At 39.7% G+C, this 23,321-nt stretch overlaps 1 protein-coding gene across 2 annotated transcripts in view; it reads right to left on the bottom strand.

Moving 5' to 3' along the window:
* Positions 1 to 14,770: 14,770 nt before the first annotated feature.
* TTC21B (tetratricopeptide repeat domain 21B) overlaps positions 14,771 to 23,321 on the bottom strand; it is a 73,573-nt gene continuing 65,022 nt past the window's right edge. For both annotated transcript variants that reach the window (XM_070422828.1, XM_070422829.1), the window contains 4 exons: positions 21,915 to 22,139; positions 19,532 to 19,652; positions 16,698 to 16,765; positions 14,771 to 15,286 (listed from right to left, as the gene is read on the bottom strand). In XM_070422828.1, the coding sequence (XP_070278929.1) occupies positions 15,209 to 15,286; positions 16,698 to 16,765; positions 19,532 to 19,652; positions 21,915 to 22,139 (492 nt within the window). In that variant the 3' untranslated portion in view covers positions 14,771 to 15,208. The remainder of the gene's footprint in view (positions 15,287 to 16,697; positions 16,766 to 19,531; positions 19,653 to 21,914; positions 22,140 to 23,321) is intronic.

Here is a 23,321-nt window from a genome sequence, read left to right as displayed (position 1 = left end):
CAGGCAGGTTACATACAGAGAGAGGCAGCTTATGCGATAGAAGTCAGCAGAGTGGCCCTAGCCGGCTTGGCTAGGTGGATAGGGCGTCAGCCTGCAGACTGAAGAGTCCCAGGTTTGGTTCCGGCCGAACATGCCTGAGTTGCGGGCTCGATCCCCAGTGTGGGGTGTGCAGGAGGCAGCCAATCAATGATTCTCTCTCATCATTGATGTTTCTATCTCTCTCTCTCCTTCTCTCTTCCTCTCTGAAATCAATAAAGAAATATATTTTTAGAAAAAAAAATAAGTCAGCAGAGTGAATGTCTGGCATGAAGTCCTAGTACCTGGTGGTGGTGTCAGCAGGTATAGAGGCAGGTGTGGGTCTCAAGCCAGGCAGCTACAGTGGTGGTACGCTTTTGGTGTAGGGGAAAGGGATTCAAGTGTGGCCCATGGTACAGCCAGGCTTGAGCATTGGGCAGTCAGAGTTCTGAGTTCTTTTGTTCCACCAGGGGTGGAGGAAGGTCCCATTTGTATTGGTGTCCAAATGGAGTCTTTATCCAAGTGTGCAGACTTGAGGTTTTGGATATTTCTGGCCCCTCCTAAGGGTGTTCCCATTATACCCATAATCTCAATTTTGACATAGGACTTGATATAACTGTCATGGCTGACAGTGACTCCACATTGAATTGTTGATGGTGTCCAAAAAGCCCTCTCTGCTCTTGCTCTGTTCAGTACCATGCGTATGAGTAGATGGGTAAGGGAAAGGGGGCAAGAGGAGGTGGTTATAGCTAAGCAAATGAAACCGTCAGCAAGTTTGCAATGATATTCTTGCCCCAAGTGTGTAACAGGAGTATATAGTTCTATAGCCATTGACCTGGTAGGAATGGACTCATCACTGGGAAGCTTTAGCTTTTATCTGAATGAACATCTCCTGCCCCTGGGGCCTCAGCTGTCATTGCTTCTGATTCTTCTGGAGATTCCACTCCCATCAGCTAGCATCTTGGGGGCCTCCCTGAAGAAATAATGCTTATGCTCTTCCTTAAATTTTGTTTGTCAGAGTTACTCTCACCTCACAATGCCCCAGGACATATGTGAGTTCAAAAAAAGGCGGGTAGAGTCCTGGACACTTAATGGGGTGGCATAACAAGGAATCCTTTGAAGCTGGATGGAACTGGCATGATTTGTTCCCCTCCCAGGATCTCCCAGTCTGTCACATGAGCTGAGATAGTGATTTATGGCTTTCTTTTACACGACAACAAAATAATGTGTAAATATAAAAGCCATCTTGCACAGAGGAAGGAATATGAAGGCCAAAGGTCTTGTCAACTGTCAACACACTCTCTGAAATAGCTTACTAATCAACATGGAGAATCCCTGGTCTTTATGGAGAAGTGCAGGCCTGGGCAGCAATCAAGTTGTTGAGACTCTAAGCAATACAGGCCCCACTAAACTCTTAATTAACACTGAAATAGTGTAGCCCTTGATATGTTCTGGTTTGGGATTTTAGACATCTAGTAGAAAAAAAAAACACAGAAGAATTATAATTTTGAATAAATAATTTACTGTGTTGAGTAACTTTCTCCAGTATTTAACCGAAACTTGTGCTTTTTTTATTTAGTTGTTCAGCTATGCTAGTGCCTTGAGTGCCTTTTTTATTTTATTTTTACAATGCTGGATTAAGTATTGAGGTATTGAGGAGAGAGAGGTGCAAAGAATCAGACAGCATGCTTGTAGGAAAGTTTGGGACTGTCTGCTCAGCAACATTCTCATCCATAGAGTTAGACCTAGGTAACCTGTCACTGGGTGGCCTCCCTCCATGCCAGAGTTGGAGGGGAGTTGGAACTAAGGGGCTGCACATAGTTTTCTGCATGTGGCTAACCCTGTAACAGAGGAGCAGTGAGATGTCTGTGAGGACTGGAGGCGAGCATGCCTGCCCAGTGTGAGGGTTCTCCCCTCACCTGGCACAGAATAGGCCTTCAGTGAGTATTTGTTGAATGACTTGAACTAGTGAGTGGGTGGGCAGATGAGTATAGACATGCAGAGAGCAGCGGAGGAAAGAAGTAGAATCCTGTCTACATTCCAGGCCCTGGTTCCAGTTGCTTCCTGCCTCTTATCTCCAGTGCTGACCTTAATAAGCTCCATGAGATCCTTGGAACCTTCATATAACCCAGGCCACCCTATGTTGGTTTTTGTTACTTGTAAATTGTAACCACTAATAATAATGGGGAACTTGGAGACTTCTTTGAGATAAACATGAAAAAATCTATAGAATGTATTCCATTTTTAGATGTGTATACTACATGAGTGTCTATTTGTGCATGTGTATGTGTATATAGTATCATCTATCTATAATAATAATCTATAGTAATAAAAGGATAATATGCTAATTAGACTGGACATCTTCCAGACATCATTCCGGACGTTCTTCCTGACAAAGCCAGGGCTAGAGGGAAGCCAGCCGGGGTCCCCAGTGCCTGCTGGCGGCCCGGGGGAAGCTGGATGGGTCCTGGGTGCCTGCGGGGGGCCCGGGGGAGGGACGCCCGGGTGCTGGAGGGAAGCTGGTGCCTGGTGGGGGGGAGGGGGGGCGGGTGCGAGCGGGAAGGAAGGCCTACTCTTGCACAAATTTCGTGCATCCGGCCTCTAGTATATGTATAAGTGAATATATTCAAATGAACTGGATAAATTAATCAAAAATAACTCCTTTCCTTATACTATATCTAAAATGAAGGGGTTAGACAAAATGATCTGAATGTTTAAGAGGTAATGCTTTTTAGGAATTCTGTCAATGATTTGTTAGTAAATCACCAGAAGGTATACCCTTGACAGAAAAGAGAGCCCAACACAGGCACTTTGGGGATTCATACGCTTTCCATGTTGTACTATCGAGGAAAACAGTTTGGCAGCTCTGTAAGGAAGTGCATTCAGAGGTGGTAGCACAGTATTTTAACTCCACCAGTGGGGGCAGCTCTCCAGTCTGAGGAATAGAGTGACTAAGGTAGCTGGTAACGCAAGTTTGCGAAGAAAAGCAAAACGTAGCTGTAAAATAGCGGTGAGGCTTCCCTGCCCCCATGAATTGGCCCCGAAGGCAGACCCACAAGGAGGGCCATGTCAGTATGGATGGAATGTTGGTGAGGATAGCATACCAAACTGAAGTGTCTAAAAGGTAACAAACCTGCAGGAGGCATCCCCAAAAGGCATCCCCAAACTTGGCTGCCCTCTTTGTGGGTGGGACCTCAATATCCCATTCCACATCAATCAAGCACAGTGCTGGGTATGTCCCAGGCATTCGACAAGCACTGGGTGAGTGATTAAGCCAAATTTATCACAATAGCTTCAGTGTTTGCACCCTTATTAGTGCCAGGTGCTTTCCCTATATTTCTCACTGTCAACACTCCTCTTTTTAGTCCCATTTTAAATGTTAAGAAACTGGGACTTGTAGAACTTAAGGAACTTGCCCCAAGTTACACTGCTAATAAGTGGCAGAGGATGCCAAAGCCAGGTTGTCTGACTCCGAGGCCTGTTGTACTATACTGCCTCTCTCTTCTCAGCCACAAATGGAGGCCAGTGAGAAGAGCACAAAGTATTTTACCTTCTACTCGATTTAACTACCAATGATAGAGACTCTCCATAAATTAATATTGATCTGAATCATAATGTTCTCCTGAATAGCAACAGCTGCCTAGAAAACAACGTTAGGGGTTCATAAATGTTCCAAAAAATTACACGTAAGTGTTTTTACAATGTAGAAATACATGGATTTCTAGTTGTTGGCTTCACTTTGTGTTTTCAGAGGGTCTGAAAGGGCAGCGTATCTTCTACAGCCTTCTTCTCTCCAGCGCTCAGCTGTTCATGTGGGTTTTATTGGCATGTATCATTGTTCTCCTTGCTCATATATGCCCTAAGGGAGGGCACTCCAGCCTCCCACTGAAGTTCACTACCAAAAAGCTAATAGCTTTGGGGGACTCTCACAAGGGTTCCTTATGTTTTCAAGTTAGAGCGGAGAAAAAGAAATAGATCAGGTTCTTCCCAGATGTCTGATTTCTCGTCGGCATGCTGCTTGCGTCCCTGGTGGAAGACATTTCAGCCATCCTGTGCCTAAGGAGAAAAACACCACTCCTGCCTCACGTCGCTATGGTAACTAAAGCTCAGCAGGCTGTTGCAGTTTCATAAAAGCACATAACTGGCTTTTAGAACTTGAGGGGATCATAAGTGCCTTATGACCCAGCGATTCAACATATGGGAAGAAACCTGAAACACTCATTTGAAAGAATATATTCACCCCTATGTTCATTGCAGCGTTATTTACAATAGCCAAGATTTGGAAGCAGCCCACGTGCCCAAATGAGTGGTTAAAAGATCTGTGCTACATTTACACAATGGAATACTACTCAGCCATAAAAAAAGAAGGAAATCTTACTTTTTGCAACAGCATGGATGGACCTGGAGACCATTATGCTAAGTGAAATAAGCCAGTCAGAGAAAGACAAGTACCATATGATTTCACTTATATGTGGAATCTAATGAGAAAAATAAACTAACAAAATAGAAGGAGACTCATAGATACATTAAATAGACTGACAGCTACCAAAGGGGGGAGGGGTTAGGGGGGTGGATTAAAAAGCAATAATTAAGCAAAAAACAAAACAAAACAAAACAGAAGAGACACAGACAACAGTATAGTGACTGCCAGAGGGAAAGAGGGTGGGGGAGGTGGATGAGGGCAAAGGGGGGTCTAAATGGTGGTGGAAAAAGACTTGACTTGGGTGGTGAGTACATGACGTCGTTTGCAGATGCTATGTTATAGAATTGTACACTTGAAGCCTGTCTGCTTTTATTAACCAATGTCACCCCAATAAATTCAATAAAAGAAGAACTTGAGGGGAAAGTATGCTTTCATGTGAGAGAAAGAGAAGCACGAGTAGTTTAATTCATGTGTCAGAATTTAACACAGAGATACAGGTCACTTCCAATGTTTGACCATAGCGTGTGTAGTTCCGTTTTCCATCTGTGTCAGTTCTAAGGCCTGGAGGGATGAAATATTTCTCTCATCATGTGTGGAGTGCACAAAGTTGTCAAAAAAGGAGAGACAGGGGTCGTGTCGGACCCTTTGCGAAAGGTTTTTCACTTTATAAAACCATCTCGGCTTGAGAATTTATAGAAGAATTGCCTCCTCGCATCCACAAAAGAGGCCTGAGAGATGGGTTGCTAGGCAACCTCACACCGAAGGCTGGGGCGCTTTGAAATTAACATCGCTGACCTTCCCATCTTCTGGGCAGCTCTGCTATTCAAAACCACTTTGTGAGGCCGTAGGACACAAGAAAATAGATATAAAATGTAAATACAAAAATAAAGAATAGGGGAAATAAACCTAATACTTCCAAACAAGACCAGGATTCACGAAATAAAGAAAAGGCAGCAGTTTGAAAAATCAGGTTGAGGGGAAAATGTTTAGTCGCTACAAACCAGAAACTTGTATTTTAAACAATCTAGGGAAGAAGAAAAATTTCCTATGTTTTTTAGAAATATGTATAACTGCCATGTAAACTCAGGCAGGGGTCTGAAAATACTTAAGGGCAAACATAAAAATAAATCCGTTTATGATCATATAGATCTCCCACATATTTTTAACAAGAAGCTTAACCGTGAATCCTCAGCACATGATGTTTTCTTCCATGCCAGTCTCCTCCTCTCTTTCCTGCCACTACATCATGAATATGACTGGTTGGTGTGGGAAGGGATGGCATTTATTTTGCAAGGAGATGAATATTTGGAAGGAAACTGCAAAGCTGGCCTATGAAGCAGTGTGCACTCCTGCTGTTGCTTATTTAGTTTGATCTTTACAATACTTCATACCACTGGAAAACGCCTTCAGTAACATTTTAAGATAGTTTGTTCAGTTTATCAACATTATAATCAGTCAAATTGGTGCTGCTAGTTTGGGGGACAGCAAACAAATACTGAGCTCGCTTTAGTAGGTTTGTTTGTTGTTAGGGTATTTGGATGAAGCGATTCTGAAACGATTTTACATGGATTGCAGGATTGAAGAATTGAACAATACAGTACGTTGAGGTTGTTGGGCCTCAGGGTATTGCTGTAGAAGAGGAGACAAGTGAACACTGGGGAAAGCAAGAAAGAACCCTATGGTGATAAATTAGAATCAGTGTAATTTTGTGATTTCTAAAATGCATCATAATGTATTTATAGATGTGTGTCATGTATCTGTGCACACAAATATGTATGTGCATAAGTGTGTATATAAGTCTGTATGTACATGCATGTTTTCTATTTGCTGAAAGGATTTAGAAGCAATAACCCTAGTAGCAATGAGCACACTTGGCACTAAATTTCTAACACCATTTCTGTACTAAAGGGACCCAGGGTTCCTGGGAGAAATGGCTGGTTCCAGGGCTGGGGCAGGGTATGTCGAAGTTGAACCTGGAACACTTTGTTATGCTAGAAAGTAGAAAGTGCTAAAAAAAAAAAAAAATGATGGGGGCAGTCATAAGGACAGCAGGAGCCAGCTTGAGGCAGCTCCTGTTGGCCAAATCTGAAACAATTTAAGCACTAAAATAATTAAGGACATTAATGAATTATGAGCCATTGGAAAAATTGGAATTCATGACCCCCTGTGATATTAAATGTTAAAGAATAAATAAATGGAGTATATAGAAAGTAAATAATAATAAATAAGCAAGGGCAGGCTGTTGCTTATAGTAAAATGCTAAGGGGCTGGCTGGTGGTACATGTGGATAAAATGTTGATGTAAAAATATCCTTTAGAATCATCCTGATTAGATCAGGCAAGAATTCATGCTAAGCTAGTGGCCATTTTTGAAGAGAAACAGAATATTTGTATGATCTAAAAGTGTCTCCCCAGAGATTGGTTATTACTTGCCAGGGAGAAAATAGCAACTGTATAGTGAACAAATGGACAGAGTAATCAAAATTAATATCACCAGTGAGGGCAGATGGACACTGTGCCTCCAGATGTGATAGCGCGAGGATGCAGCCTCACTTATATAATATTACGGCCAGGAATGCTCGGTGCAAATTGAGTCATGAGGAAATAGCAGACAAACCCCAAACGGAGACACACTCTACTAAAAATAAAAAGGTGGGGCTGGAAAACTGTCTTCTTCAAAAATAGCTATGTTGTAAAAGACAGAGAAAGGCTGTGGAAACGCTCCAGATTAAACAAGACGGAGGAGACATGACAGGGAAATGCAATACCTGCTCCCAGGGTGGAACCTGGCTGGAGGAAAAGATGCTACAAAGGACATTATTGGTTCACTCAGCAGTAAAGAGTGGTAGATGTAAAAGTATTGCATCTATGGCATTTCCTGGAGTCCCTAAATGAACTGTGATTGTACTATAGACTATCCCTATTCTTGGGAACTACACACTGAAGTGCTCAGGTGTACAGAGACATGCACTCGCTCTCAAAATGCCCAGAGGAAATATTTTACATGTAGGTGTGTGTATATACATGTGTGAGTGCACAAATGTATATACCAAAATGTGTATATTTATACACAGAGAAGGCACAAATGAGGTAAAGTATTAGCAAAACTTTAGTATGTGTCTGGGCAAATGGCATGTGGGTGCTCTTTGGACTTTTCCTGTTGATGCAACTTCTGTTAAGTGTGAAATGATTTCCAAATGAAACTTCAAAAAGAAATCAACCAGAAAAGAATTTTCTGTTTTTGTAGGGAAAAAAAAATGTTTTATTGGAACTAGAATAATGAATGTTTGCATTTTAAGAAATCTATGAAAACAACAATAGCCAACACACACAAAAAGATATTACACTTCCTAAGGGACAGTAGTAGAGTTATGTGTTTAGCAGAGTGAAGTGACGTCAGGATCTAGATTCGGCTCCGTCCCGTTTCTTCCCTGTGCCTCTTGGTGTGGTATGTTTTCAATCATTTTAACTGTGCTCTTGGGTGTTCTCAATATCCTGAATTTTCCTGATTTTCCACATCCCCCTCAAACCATCCTCTGCAGTTTGTGACTGAAGCCATTGTGAAAAAATTGGCCAGAAAATTTTCAAGAAATTATATATCAGGGAGAAGCTTTCATTCATTGACTAGAGCCCCTTCAAGTATTTAACTTAAACTGTTTGATAAGAGCATTTATAGTAACTAACTACTTCGCATTTTGGCATATTTTTTTCCCCTTTCACTGTTCCTAAGCTTAATGATTTTTTTTTTTTTCAAAGAAAGTATAAACTCTATCTGGGAAACAACACCTATGACCCCAGCCCATTATAAGTGAGAATACTACAGAATACTTCACAGCGCAGTTCTTCCTGTCTCGTGTATTATTTTTAAGGTCCTTACATCATTTACCCATTAAAAATAAAACTAGCCTGCCTTTGGCAGAAACTGAAATCGTAATTACCTTCTTAAAATACCCTTCTGTTTGTTTAAAACAGAGTTTCTTTTACATTGCCAAAAGAATTTGTTTGAAGAAAGATAAAAATAACATGCACAGTATTTGAAAACAGCCTGGTTTAAAGATTGCCATGGAGTCTAAGGTTATACCACTCGGAAGGAAGACATTTCGAACCTGCTCATTACTCAGCTTTCCTCATTTATGGGATCAAATTGCTTTTTTGGGCATTGTGCCAGATTCATTTATGTGCACTGGAAGGCAGACTGTAGTGTAGAGTGAAGCATTTGTCTAGAAAACATCTGGTTCTTAAGAAGAGTATTAAAAGTGGGTAGCACTTTTTTTTTGCTCATAACTAAGATTTATTATGTTACAGTAACCCCCCTTGTAATCTGGCAGGCCAACTTCCAGCAACCACAACCAGGAACCTGGAAGGTAAGTGAAAAATACCTCAGGGACCAAGGCAAATACAGGCCCCTAAATTCCATGCTTACGAAGGAGCAGTACTGCCCTCAGGTCAAAGTCCGTTTTATTTATTATAAAACTACTGGAGCCTATTAGCATAAGGGCCCCCGAGGTTACCTTCATATATATCACCTCTCTCTGCAGTTTGTTCCTTTACTCCCTTAACAAAACTCATACATCCCTCTGAACTCTAGTTCTCCTAAATACCACCGGATCCCACCCTTTTCCTACTCAGGTTTTCCTCTCTCCTATTTCGTATACTTTCAGTTTCTTTCTTTTTCTTTTGCAACTTAAAAAAAAATTAATTTCAGAGAGAAAAGGAGAGGGAGAGATAGAAACATCAATGATGAGAGAGAATCACCATCAGCTGCCTCCTGGGGATCGAGCCTGCAACCTGGGCATGTGCCCTGACAGGGAATCCAACCATGACCTCCTGGTTCATAGGTCGATGCTCAACCACTGAGCCATGCTGGCTGGGTTATACAGTCATTTTCTATTGGCTTTTCCTATAAATATTACAAGGTGCTCAAGTAGCCTCTATCTTAATAAAACAAAGAAACTTCTTAAATCACTCTGTAACCATCACTCTGTTGCTCCCTAACCTCAGCCCTGGATCTAGCTACACATTTTTCCACACCTTCCATTCACAGGGCTCTCACTAACCTACAAGGAAATTTCAAATTAGAAGAGGGGGTCCCCTTCCTCTAGGGCAGTGGTTCTCAACCTTCCTAATGCCGTGACCCTTTAATACAGTTCCTCATGTTGTGGTGACCCCCAATTTCATTGTTACAAATTGAACATAATTAAAGCATAGTGATTAATCACAAAAAAATATGTAATTATATATGTGTTTTCCGATGGTCTTAAGTGACCCCTGTGAAAGGGTCGTTCGACCCCCAAAGGGGTCTCGACCCACAGATTGAGAACCGCTTCTCTAGGGGAAGGCAGTTGCATGTGCAATACTTGGGAGTGTTGGAATTCAGCTTCCCTCTCCTCTGTCACTGTCCAAGACACACACTGCACAACCACACATTGTGGCCCTGATTTATTTCCGCTGGCTTCTTATTAATTAACTTTGGTAGAATCCTCATTAAAATTGTTGCTAGAATCATGAACTAAACGTGGAGAACCGGTTTTGCTCACTCTTCACTCATTTTGACAAGGGGCCCAGCATCTCTCCTCAGCAATCTGATGTTCTCATGTTATGAGTGCTATTACCACTCCCATTACCATGTTCTGGCAGACTCTATCATCTACTTTCTGAATCTTTATCTCTGACAATTGAAATAAATGAGATTACATTTTGTTTAAATAATTAGTAAAGTGTGGGGTTTAGGAGTTGAAAGAATGCTACCTTTTATTTTCTTCTATTCATTTTTGCTCAGCAAAAAAGCTTTAAAAAGTTAGCAAAGAGCAACTTTGAAAAGCCTATTATGTAAATAAAAAAGGAAAAATAACTTGTTTTTAGTGTATATTTTCATTGCAGTTAACTTACAAAATGGCAAAGAAATAAAAATTCTCAGATAGTTCATCACTCAGATATAACTACTATTAAAAATTATGTTGCCCAGCTAGGGTGGCTCAGTGGTTGAGCATTGACCCATGAACCAAGAGGTCGTTGGTTTGATTCCCAGTCAGGGCACATGCCTGGGTTGCGGGCTCAAAAACTAGTAAGGAGGAGTGGTGTAGAAGGCAGCCAATATGGATGTTTCTCTCTCATCAATGTTTCTATCTCTCTCTCTTCCTCTCTCCAAAATCAATAAATATATTCAAGCAAACAAACAAACAATAAAACCCCAATAGTCAATTGTGCTGTGAAGGCCTGGGGAGGGGGTGGGAGCAGGTGGAGAGGGTCAATGGGGGGAAAAGGGGAGACATCTGTAATGCTTTTGACAATAAAGATAAATTTTAAAAAGTATAATAAAATAGAAAACAAAAACGAAGAAACAGCTGCTACTTTATCATGTCAACTGATGGTGGATGGCACCAATTCAATGCCAACAGGAATCCCCAATTTGGGGTGTGGTGAAGAAGGAAACTATTCAGTGCAAACAGCTTAACAGCGCTACAGCACATGGCTGTGCAAACAGCATGTCATGGAACTGCTCTGGGATCAGGCAGTGCTGGGGCCAGGCCCTCGGCGAGGCAGCTCAGCTCTGCTCCACTCTGACGGATTGTCTGCTCTGACCTGACATGGAGAGACGTCTTTGGCGTTTCATTCAGCTCTAGCCAGGGGAATGCAGTCTCTGGTCTTCTGGGAAGTGTGTTCCCCAAACTGGCTTACTTTCACAGAAGTCCTTGCCCCAGTCCCTAGTTTGTCCATTCCCATGCACACGAGGGCTGCAAATCTTGCTTAATTGGTCTAAAGGCACTGTCCTGATTGGTCAGAAGAGAGCCCCCTCTGGTTGTTTGGAGCTGTGCTGCTCCAATTGGGTGGGGTAACCTCAGTCCTATTGGTTGAAACAGGACTCCAGAAACTCCTTTATAAGGGCTGGCTTTCTGGCAGAACACAGTGCAGGTTCAGTGAGGAGGCAGGCAGTTTGTGTGAGAGGACCCAGTGAGAGATGGCTACTAGGCTTTGCCTTTTTTTAAGCCTAATTATCCACCATGAGCCTTAAAGGTTTTGTTTGTTTGTTTTTTTCTTTCAGGGTTCACAATCAGCACTAACACTGCTATGTAACCCTGTTTTAAAGCTATTCACTTGTGGTGTATAGACCCAAAGTAGGATACAGTTCCTATCAGTCTTAATTGGTCTTTTGGTTTCCATAATGATTCCATTATCTACTTGTTCAACCTAGCTTCCTCAGCTGTCCATGTATACAACCCTTCCAGAATTCCTCTAGGTTCTTGACTTCTAGGGAAGAAAGCTATTTCTTCTTAGAACCCATGCTAAGTTCAAAGTGCATTAAATTTATAACTGCTTCCTTAGTGGGATGGTAATCAGATCCCACATATATGGAAAATTCTTTCATGTTGTGTCCCTCCCCTCTTCATCCTGAGTGTAGGTCTCAAAGTCTCAATTAACTTGATTCCTTCAAATAGCAGCTCAGAACAATCTGAGTTCCAGCTTTCCAGGATGTGCAATCTTGGGCTCGTCATATAAAGCATGGCCATAAACCAAGCCTTAGTGAACAAGAAAAACATCAGAGATTAGTTAAGTGCTGGACACAATGTTTAAAAAGGGGGGTATGATACAAAATGACAGGGTGGTTACTTCAGACTGTGGGCCTGAATATGAACATGGCCTCTGAGGAGGTGACAGACTGATACCTGAATGGAAGAATAAGCCTAGAGTGGAGACAGGAAGAGGGGCTATGGGAGAGAAGTCCAAATAGAGGTTAGGGCAAAACCATGTTTGAGATGGATGAAATGAGATTATGCATGTAAGAGTGCAATAAAATGTTTGGTGGAGGGAGTGGGGAGAAGAGGGGGAGAGAGAGATAAGTGAGGGAGTGAGGGAGGCATGTAGAGAAGAAATGAAATGTGTGGGGAAGGAGGGAATGACAATTCTGAACCCGTGTAGACTGTGCTCTGTAGGGGAACTTATCCTCCTCCTCTTACCTTGGACTGCATTTTTCTCTTCTTTCTGAAGGTTCTTCTCAGTTGCAATTACTACTTGGTCCTGTTCCATTTATAATAAATATGTAGAGCTACTATTTATTCAGAGCTTAAGTGAATCAGATTCATTAGAGGTTTTATGCATGTTTTCATTTAATCCTTACAACAACCTGAGGCAGGTTATTATCCTTATATGCTTCTCTATGGGTGAGAGAGCCTAGGTAACTAGAGAAAGATGAAACATCTAGTAGTGGTAGAGCCAACATTCAAACCGAGGCTTGTATGACTTCATATCACGTTTTCCACAGCTCCGCTGTGCACTTCAACTTCTCCTTGACAGTTTCTACATTAGTAACACTCCATTCAGTTCATCTGGTTCCTCATTTCTTACCTATCCCTGTGACACAACACTTAGTTTCATCTGCTAGCCAGATGTAGATATAAGAATTTTTCTTACAGACACAGTCTCTCTTACTTAGGAAAAGTATCTTAATACAGGAATTAGAGCATAGGCTTTGAAATTGTGTGCGCCAGTATGGAATCCAGGTTCTGACACTGTCTCTGTGACCTTGGGCAAATCATGTAGTTTGAGCCTCATCTTCCCCATCTGAAATCTAAGAATATTATTTCTCTGGAGAGCTGAGTGAGAATTAAAAGACAGAATTTAAGGAAAGTTCCTAGAATGGCATGTGACAATGGCAGGTGCAAAGTAAAGGGCTGCTTAAGAAACAAAAACAAACTTCATTTTACAGATAAGGGAAGCTGATTTGGAAATGTCTTGCTGGGAGAACAGATGTTTTACTTTCTCTATCCAATTTCCACGATTCTAGTATTCCATAATGCAAGTTCACTGGAACTGCTAAAGCTATTCTGTTATATGAGGTCCTAAACAATGTCTATTCAGACAGAAAGATAATTTTTTTCCCTGAGTTACAGAGAAAGAGATAATCTGCCTCAGTTCTAGAACTGCAAACAGGAATAATAATACCTTTACTATAGAGCTGTGAGAATCAAATGTAATAAGACATGTGAAAGTGTTTTAACAGATACAAAATGCTTCATAAATTTTTTTGTGAATTTTAAAAAACTGAATTTCTTTTTTTTTAAGGATTGCTCTTTTTTTAAAAAAAATATATTTTATTGATTTTTTTTACAGAGAGGAGGGGAGAGAGATAGAGAGTCAGAAACATTGATGAGAGAGAAACATCGATCAGCTGCCTCCTGCACACTCCCCACTGGGGATGTGCCTGCAACCCAGGTACATGCCCCTGACCGGAATCGAACCCGGGACCTTTCAGTCCGCAGGCCGATGCTCTATCCACTGAGCCAAACTGGTTTCAGCAAAAACTGAATTTCTTGGGTTGGCATTGGTTAATAAAATGTTATAGTTTTTAGGTATACAAAACTATAAGATATCATCTATATATTGTATTGTGTATTTACCACCCCAAGTCAAGTCTCCTCTTATTATTAAACTAGAGGGCTGGTGCATGAAATTCGTGCATGGGTAGGCCTGGCTGGCAATCAGGGCCAATCTGTGGGGCGACCAGCGGGGGAGAGGCGGTGGGGGACCCTGCTGGTACCCCCTTGGGTGGCCTGGGGCCTGTGGGCTGGGGGCAGCTCCTGCATTGAGCGTCTGCCCCCTGGTGGTCAGTGCACATCATGGCGACCAGTCATTCTGCCATTCGGTCATTTTGCTTATTAGGCTTTTATTATATTGGATATTTTCATGAAATGGCATAAACGAAATGTAGGTGAAATAGAATGATTAGAACGTTATAAGATATAACGAATTAAAAGGACTTTGGAAAATTGGAGAATAGATCAGACACAAGAGAATTTAACTCAAAAGAAATAAACATAGGACATTTAAAGAAGTGCAGCAAGTGACCTGAAAATAATATGTTTACTAAAAATGCAAATACAATTGAAGACTGCTTATTACATTTTTACACAACTGGAAAAGATGTAGACAACAATTTTTTAAAAAAATGCTAAGGATTGCATTTACTAAGATCAGGTTAAATTTATCATCAAGGGTGAGAACTGCTCTGTTGGAGTGGTGTTGGGATAGTGGCTGAAATAACACCAGGAGGCCTAGTCTTTGGACAAAGGTTAATACTGCTACAAAGGTTTACCACTTAAACTGATTTCAGGTACTGATTATTTCTTAAGATCACACTGGCAGTGAGAGCAGAAAGAATGAGCTTAATAAAGGGAAAGGGAACTCACACTCTTTATGTTTTTCCAGAATGATTTTTTTCTAGGAAAGCCACATTTTCTGCAACAGTACTTATAACATTCCAGACTGCAGGGGAAGCTCACCCTAATGGAGCAAAACTTACCATGTCTTTTGAGTGCCAAGAGGAATACAAACCATACATTTCTAAAATATTTATTAAAATATATATATTTTTTCTTAAGTTATTTACAAGAAAATTTGTTCAGATATTTGAAACAAACAAGGTTACAAAAAATTTTAATGGAGAATAGTTTCATTTTAAATATATTTCCTGTAGTAAAGAACTCATATTCCTTAGAAAAGACATAGGATACTTAATTACCTAACTGTTAATAAAATATTCTTTATATAAATGGGTTATAATCTTTACCACAAAGACATCAAATCTGCATCTACTCATTCCCCCTCTCCCTCAGAAAACACCCATTTGCTATAGCATTTCTCTATATGCAATAGCAGCCTCTGCTGGAGAAAGAAAAGAATGCTTGTATTACAAAAAATTAGCTCAAACCTATTTTGAACTGGAAGAATGCAGATCCGTTTCCCACTTAACCACCAATCTAAATTAAAATAATTTTCAAGGTCTTAAAGATGTGCGAGCCTTATCAAGTATATCCTTCCTTATTTTTGGATAAGTTGGATGTGCTTCAAGAACCTGTAAAAACAGAGAGCAAAAAATAAAAACAAGACAAAAAGCACAAGAACTTGTAATTATCCAGAACTGGAGAACTACAAAACTTACATGTAATGAACATTAAAGTTGAGATTTCATTATATTAATACAGCAAATATAATTGCAATAAAAAAATGTTGTGATGAGATGTGATATGAAGATTCATTCATATTACTAGTAATTAGATGAAAACAGTAGTATATGAATACTGCATGTGGAAAATGCAACAAATACAATTACTTCCTTAATAGGTCAGTTGCAGAAAACAACTACGTATCAATAAATTAAGATATTTTAAAAATCTAACCATTATACATAATATTTAATAAATCTTTAGAGAATTATTTTTTTAAAATATTTTTTATTGATTTCAGAGAGGAAGGGAGAGGGAGAAATAGAAACATCAATGATGAAAGAGAATCATTGATTGGCTGCCTCCTGCACTCAACCTCTACCCGGGACCAAGCCTGCAAACCGGGCATGTGCCCTTGACAGGAATTGAACCCAGGACCCTTCAGTCCGCAGGCCAACACTTTATCCACTGAGCCAAACCAGCTAGAGAATTATTTTTAACCAGGAGTACACATCAGATTTACCTAGAGTGATTTTGGAACATACAAAATTCCAGAACTACTGAGTCTAGAAGTGGGGAGATACTCATTAAAAAAAGACCAAAATCCACAAATGATTCTAATGTATAACCTTATATTAATGTACAACCTTAACCTTAATGTGAACTACTGGTTTACAGAGAGACTCAATAATCAATAGCAATCGCTGAGACCAAGTATTGACTCTAAGGATGCTGACACAGCATTTGGGATAAGGGACATTACGTAGCTCTTTTCTAAGGAGCTTTCCTGGGAGCTTCTAACAATGCTTAATGTAATGTTTTATGTGGAATACCAATAGGACAATGTTCATACAAAGAAACTGCAAATTCTAAAACTCAACATATTTGTCATTTCAGTAAGGGAACACTTAATAGGAGATCAATCACAGAAATGTAATCAAATGACTTCTACATCACAGAAATATCTCTTATGTCTAACTTGTAAGTCTGAATTCTCTATTAACCAGACTTAGACACAGTCACAGAACTTCTATTCAGAACAATAAAATGACCTGGAGAACCTATAACAATGCTCAAATATCTTCTAACTTAAAGACAATGTTTTATTTCACTTCTTGTCTGGCCTCTGTCTTTAAAATGGAAATAAACATTGTATAGTTTTTCTAAACTTTGAAAACTGATAACTGTCCAGAATGTATTTGATAAGTCATTTAACTAAAATACTACACTCTCTACCGTATTCATATATAGCTTGAAGTTAATTAAAAGTAGGAAATTGTGCATCTAAAAAATTTTAAGAAATCTAAATTTAAGTGTTACCTGGTGACATATGTCAATTGCATCCACATATCTTTTCGCTTTTAAGTAATTAAATGCCAGTTTGTACCCTGTTAAGACAAAAACAACAACTCCTAATAATATAGTACTATTTATAGAGCACACTGCTAGTATTACTCCCTTTTTGCCTCCTCCTTTATGTGCTTACTTATCAGAGAACCTAGAGGCTGGTGACTGCACTGAGACAGACGTGATGAGATAACAGAAAGTGGAGTGACGTGAAAGGAGAACAGGTAGGAAAGAAAATGAAGTTGGAAAAAGGACCACAGTGAATACACTTTTGGGTTAGGAGACTGTCAGCCCACCAGTGTGATTCTGTAACTTACAGACTACAGTAAAAACTCATCCTGGGACAGTAAATGATAACAGCTATTCATTATACAATATAGATTTACTCAGCACTAAACCACCAGGCAGACTGGTTCCTACAGTCATGAAGTTTACATCCTATGTGGAAAGACAGCACATTATTAAAACAATTATGTAAGTGAATGAATAATTTCAAAACTGAGATAGATGCTATGAAAGAAAGGTACAGGGCAAATGAACTATAATGAGAAACCTGGTAGGGGAGAGGGTGGTGTCAGGCAACGTTTGAAATCTGAAGGAGGCATAAACTGAGCCAAGAGGGTGTGAAGGGAGACCACTTTCAGGACGAGGGAACTGTGCGTATAAAGAACACACAGAGCCGAAACCGGTTTGGCTCAGTGGATAGAGCGTCGGCCTGCGGACTGAAAGGTCCCAGGTTCGATTCCGGTCAAGGGCATGTACCTGGGTTGCGGGCACATCCCCAGTAGGAGATGTGCAGGAGGCAGCTGGTCGATGTTTCTCTCTCATCGATGTTTCTAACTCTCTATCTCTCTCCCTTCCTCTCTGTAAAAAATCAATAAAATATATTAAAAAAAAAAAAAAAAAAGAACACACAGGAACCAAAGGGACCTAGAGGACGTGGTGAGAGGGCAGAGCAGGTGGGAGAGTGGCCCAGAACAGAGTAGATTAGTCAGCAGATATCCCACATTATTGATGAGTAGCAATTATCACAATTACTGATACCGAAATGTCATGTTTCAAATGGCGAACATTTAGAAAAAAGTCTTATTTAAAAAAAACATTATTTTTTAAATTTATTTTTACTGCTGAAACTATTACAACTATCCCCCCTTTTTCACCATTGACCCCCCTCCATCTTGCACCCGCCCCACCCCCAGGCCTATACCACACTACTCTCTGTGTCCATGCGTTATGCATATATGCATATAAATTCTTTGGTTAATCTCTCTGCACCCACCCATGCCTTTCCTCTGAGATTTATCAGCCTGCTCTTGGGCTCTAGTCAAAGTACCAAAATACAGTTTCAGAATTTCAAAATATGTTTAAAAAAATAACTGGCTAATCTAGTCACATATGAAAGTGCGCACACGCACACATGTAGGCACACACAGAACTGTCCTAGATGCAAACAGTAAGCTTCAGAGAGGTAAACTTGGTATCCTTACAAAGAAATTCTAAAATGGACTAATAAAGAGAGTTTGTGACATTTAAAATGGAAAACAATTTAAGATGCCATGCCAAACACACTTTACATGGAAACTAGAGCCCAAAACACCTAGATTTAACTTCTGACTTCCTGACTAGGTTTGAGACCTTAGCCAAGTCATCTGAGCTGTCCATTTCAAGCTTCCTCATCTAAAAAATAGGATAATAATTTTTCGCTCTTAGGATAATTTTAAAAACAAAAAAGCTTTAAAAAAATTTAGAGCACCACAGAAATACTTGCAAAACTTTTTTTTTCTGTGAAAATACTAAATTAGAAGTACAAAGTTTTAATGTTGAAAGAAACTTGATAGGTTACCTTGTTAAACATTTTTAGAAAAAAAACAAAGGACTAAAAATGGCACACACATACAAAAATGGAAGCTGCATTAAACCTGCTAAGCTTATAAGAATTCAACCTTCTATAATTAGGGGAAAAACGGGAGAGAGAGGGAGGGAGAGAAAGGGGGAGAAAAGAAGGGAGGGAGGGTAACACAAATGACATGAACAGCCTAGTGACTGTCAGATAACCTGGGAATGGGTGTGAAGGAAAAACATGAATGTGTTCTTCTCTTGTTGGATCTCACTTCCGGGTGCCCTTCCTGGTGACAACACTGAAGCATGAATCCCATGGAAAGAATATGACCACATTAAGGATAGCCTGACAAATAGAAATGTGGCCTGAATTATTAAGATGGCAGGCAGGTTGGAGGAATTGGATGCAATGACAATGCTAAGGAAGAAACTGAAGAATTAACTGAGAGCCTCTGAGAAATGTTTACTCAAGAAGTCTAAAAAATACAAAGATGGCACAATGAAAGAACTAAGGACAAGTTTGAATCTTAGGAAATGATACTTAATAAATATTAGTAGCTAGTAATTTATTGTGAATATAAAATTTATTCTTCAGAAGGACTGGCAAAAGAAGTAAGCTCTTAATGTGCATTTTGTTCTTAAAAAAGGAAGTCTAATGCATTTAAATGAATATCTCTATATATAAAAGCCTAAGTGACCGAACGGCCGGTTGACCCATCGCTATGACACGCACTGACCACCAGGAGGCAGACGCTCAACACAGGAGCTGCCCCTGGTGATCAGTGTGTTCCCATAGCCAACCTCCCATGGCCGGCCAACTCTCCTTCCCCCAGGCCAGCCCTGATGGGCCCCGATCGCTGGCAGACCAAGGGACCCCACACGTGCACGAATTCATGCACCAGGCCTCTAGTTTACAAATAAAACCCAGGTTTCCTGTAAAAACCTAATGTCTAATTTGTTAAACTTACCTATTGCTGGATTTGTCTGATTGCCGTGTTTCCATGCCATCTCATAGTTTAAGGCAGCATCTGTATACGTTTGCTCTTTTTCCATTATGTAGCCCATATATTCATAAGCTTTGCAGCAAGACTAAAGAAAAATGGAAGTTGTATCAATAAACTAAGCTCCATACCACTAAGATTTTATGAGGTGCTTATAACCATAGAGGTCACCCATATTAACTAATTTATATGGCACATAAAACAATGGTTTTCAACCTCTTCTACACAATCAAATGATCTAAAGAATTTAATAAAAGATTCTGAGGCCAAGCCCCCACCTCAAACCTGGAATCAGAATTTTTGGGTGAGAAGGGGATTTGTATTTTGTTCATATACATGAAAACATTTTATTGTGAATAATTTCAACACACAAATATAGAAATGACAGTGTAATGAACCCTATGAATCCACATCTTCAACAATGAACTCATAGCTAATACTGTTTCACCTCTATCCCCCACACTTGTCCTTCTGTATTATCAGATAAACACTCAGATATTGTCATTTCATCCATAAGTATTTTATTATGCTTCTTTAAAAATAAGAACTTTCTTTAAACATAACCACGAACCACGAACCACAACTTGTCACACCTAAATGTAACAACTTGACATCACCAAGTATCCAGTCACTACTGAAATATAAATGGCCTCAATATAATTTTTGTTTGTTAGGATGAGAATCAAAATAAGGTTCACTCATTGCCATCTGACATGACAGGATGGCCTAGTGTCATTTTGTACATTTCCTGTCCTAAATTTGGATGATCTCCATTTTTAAATTACATAATTCAAGATTTCTGAGGTCTAGCTCCTGAGTCTTATGCTTCCAGTATTGACAAGCCTAACCAGCAGGGCTGAGCCTCTACAGTAACCATCGCCTTCAGTGATGCAATGTATTGCTGTCAGTGTTCTGGCAAACTGGAACTCTTGGCACGAAATCAGCTATTTGATAGTTTTGCTTTTTCAAAGTCCCTTAATGAGCACTCTCTTGTTTTTCAAGGCAACAAAACTTAAACTTAGATGTATAAATTATAAGTTGACAAAGGCTTGATATTTTAGGTTTTTAAAGTTCCTAAGAAAATAACTGAGTAGTATCAGGTGATCTCTTTAAAAAACAAATGATCCATTTTGTAATCTAATTTGCTTGAAGAGAATAAAACATTGATTTTCTGTGATTAAAGATTCGAAATAACTGATATGAATGTGTAAAGATAAATATCTCCAAGTTTCTAAGATGAGTACAAATAAGTCTCAACAAATAGTAAATTCTTAACTTTAAAAAATGTTTTATTGAATAAGACATCCTTTTTGTGTATGTGTGATTAAACACCAAAATGCACTGTTAAGTAAAGAGCCTTAAATTCTAAGGATTTTAAGATTTTCAATTTCATACCTAAAGATAAGGACTGCCCTGACTGGTTTGGCTCAGTGGATGGAGCGTCAGTCTGCGGACTGAAGGGTCCCAGGTTCGATTCCAGTCAAGGGCATGTACCTGGGTTGCAGGCACATCCCCAGTAGGTGGTATGCAGGAGGCAGCTGATCAATGTTTCTCTCTCATTGATGTTTCTAACTCTCTATCACTCTCCCTTCCTCTCTGTAAAAAATCAATAAAATATATTTAAAATTTTTTTTAAAAAAATAAGGACTTATTAAACAAATCGTATTAAATGCTGAAAAGACTTTTCCCCACAAAGTATGTTATACACAGTGGATTCTGATTCTGTGGGGAGCCATGCAGCTGCAGCACAGTCATCGAGTATTTCTTTTTTTTTTTTTAATATATTTTATTGATTTTTTACAGAGAGGAAGGGAGAGAGATAGAGAGTTAGAAACATCAATGAGAGAGAAACATCGATCAGCTGCCTCCTGCACATCTATTGGGGATGTGCCCGCAACCCAGGTACATGCCCTTGACCGGAATCGAACCTGGAACCTTTCAGTCCCCAGGCCGACGCTCTATCCACTGAGCCAAACCGGTTTCGGCAGAGTATTTCTTAACAGGAGGGATGGATGCCTGCAATTAATTCTGCGATTTTCATCAGTTCTGAGATGGCAGGGGCAATCACAGGCAAATACTTGACATTCCAAAACACTGTCTATAAGTAGGGCATACTACAGCTGAAAGTTAAAAGTGTATAAATCTGTTTTTTATATATTTATTTTCAAGGGCAAATGGTTTCTTTCTTATTATTAATGTTGGTTTCCTGATTGTGGTAAGAATAAACATTGAATTTTCAAAACACACACACAGGAATCCTTAGAAATGGACCAACACTCCACAATAGCCTATTTTAGAAGGCTTATATAATAAAGGTTAACAATGATTGTTTTAGCCCTCAATTGACTACCTTATTATGATGCAGGCATCGCTTTAACAGTTCTTCTGCCATGTCATATTTGGCCGACTGAATATAAATATCAGCAAGTAGCAGCCAGCTCCTCTCAAAATCCTCAGCATCAACAGGATTCCAGTTCATTTTTGCAATCCGCTTCAGCTGGTTTCTGGCTCGTGGAGTCTGTTTTAGGATCATATAAGCTGTTGCCATTCCCAAAAGTGCTGGAATATGATCCTTCTGTAAGAAAAACCAAACTTTAGACCCTCAGATACACAAACATAAGTAAATGCCCTATATTTAAAAGGAAAACACATGGAAAGTAGCAAGTGCCACATAATATGGATTCTATTTCTGGCTCCACACAGATAACTGTCATAGGGTCATGAATTAACACATCAGGTAAGCTCACCCTACCATGTAGAAGTTGGGTGAGGTGCTGCTTGGTTAAGATAATTCAATAAATTTGCAGATGCCACAACCACTCAATTCCAGACAATTTGGGTGACTCAGTCTTTAATGGGATTGACTGGCTGTTTTGGTTTTGCACAGATACAAGAAAATAAAATCCTATTTCAGTAGAATCCTGACTCAACATTTGCATTTTGACTCCTTCATTCTTTCATCTGTAAAAAGGAATAATAATGATTTACCCGCAATGATAGTCCTTATCTATATTGACTACTTTATTACCCCTTTTCTTTCCCTTCTCATTTTCATTTTATTCAACAGCCTCTTCTCTCAAGAAAGTTCAATCAATGAAATGTTACAAATAAGGCATGCAATTAGTCATGTGGAAATTATAGAAAATAAACTTGTTTTAAAACATGCTTTTATAGAGTTTTGATATTTTGCATGAGTTCAAAAGGAAAAAAAACAATGTAGTTAATCTGGCCTCCCATTCCTTATAATAGAATTTGCAGAATTTAGAAATTTCTTGTTTTGGGTGGTAAAATTCTACGTGATTGCTATTATAGTGAGATGTTAGTGTATAGTAGATGATAAAATACAGATGCACTGAAAGACAGCAGGTTTAGGTAAGCCGTAAGAAACAGGATAGCAGAGTAGTAAAACGTTCAATGCCCAACATGACCATGGTTGGAAGTCAGAAGTAACCTGGATTAAAGAAGGTGACTCATCAGAGTTTGATAAATACAGCTCTTTAAGAACATAAAATAGCCGAAGCCGGTTTGGCTCAGTGGATAGAGCGTCGGCCTGCGGACTGAGAGGTCCCAAGTTTGATTCCGGACAAGGGCATGTACCTTGGTTGCGGGCGCATCCCCAGTGCGGGGTGTGCAGGAGGCAGCTGATCGATGTTTTTCTCTCATCGATGTTTCTAGCTCTCTATCTCTCTCCCTTCCTCTCTGTGAAAAATCAATAAAATATATTTAAAAAAAGAAAAAAAACATAAAATATCCCTGG

The sequence above is a fragment of the Myotis yumanensis genome, unplaced genomic scaffold, assembly GCF_028538775.1.
Source record: "Myotis yumanensis isolate MYYU_CA2020_CCGP unplaced genomic scaffold, mMyoYum1.0.hap1 SCAF_8, whole genome shotgun sequence".
NCBI lineage: Eukaryota > Metazoa > Chordata > Mammalia > Chiroptera > Vespertilionidae > Myotis > Myotis yumanensis.
The sequence above is the reverse complement of the archived record's forward strand: the minus strand, read 5'-3'. Positions and strand labels throughout refer to the sequence as shown.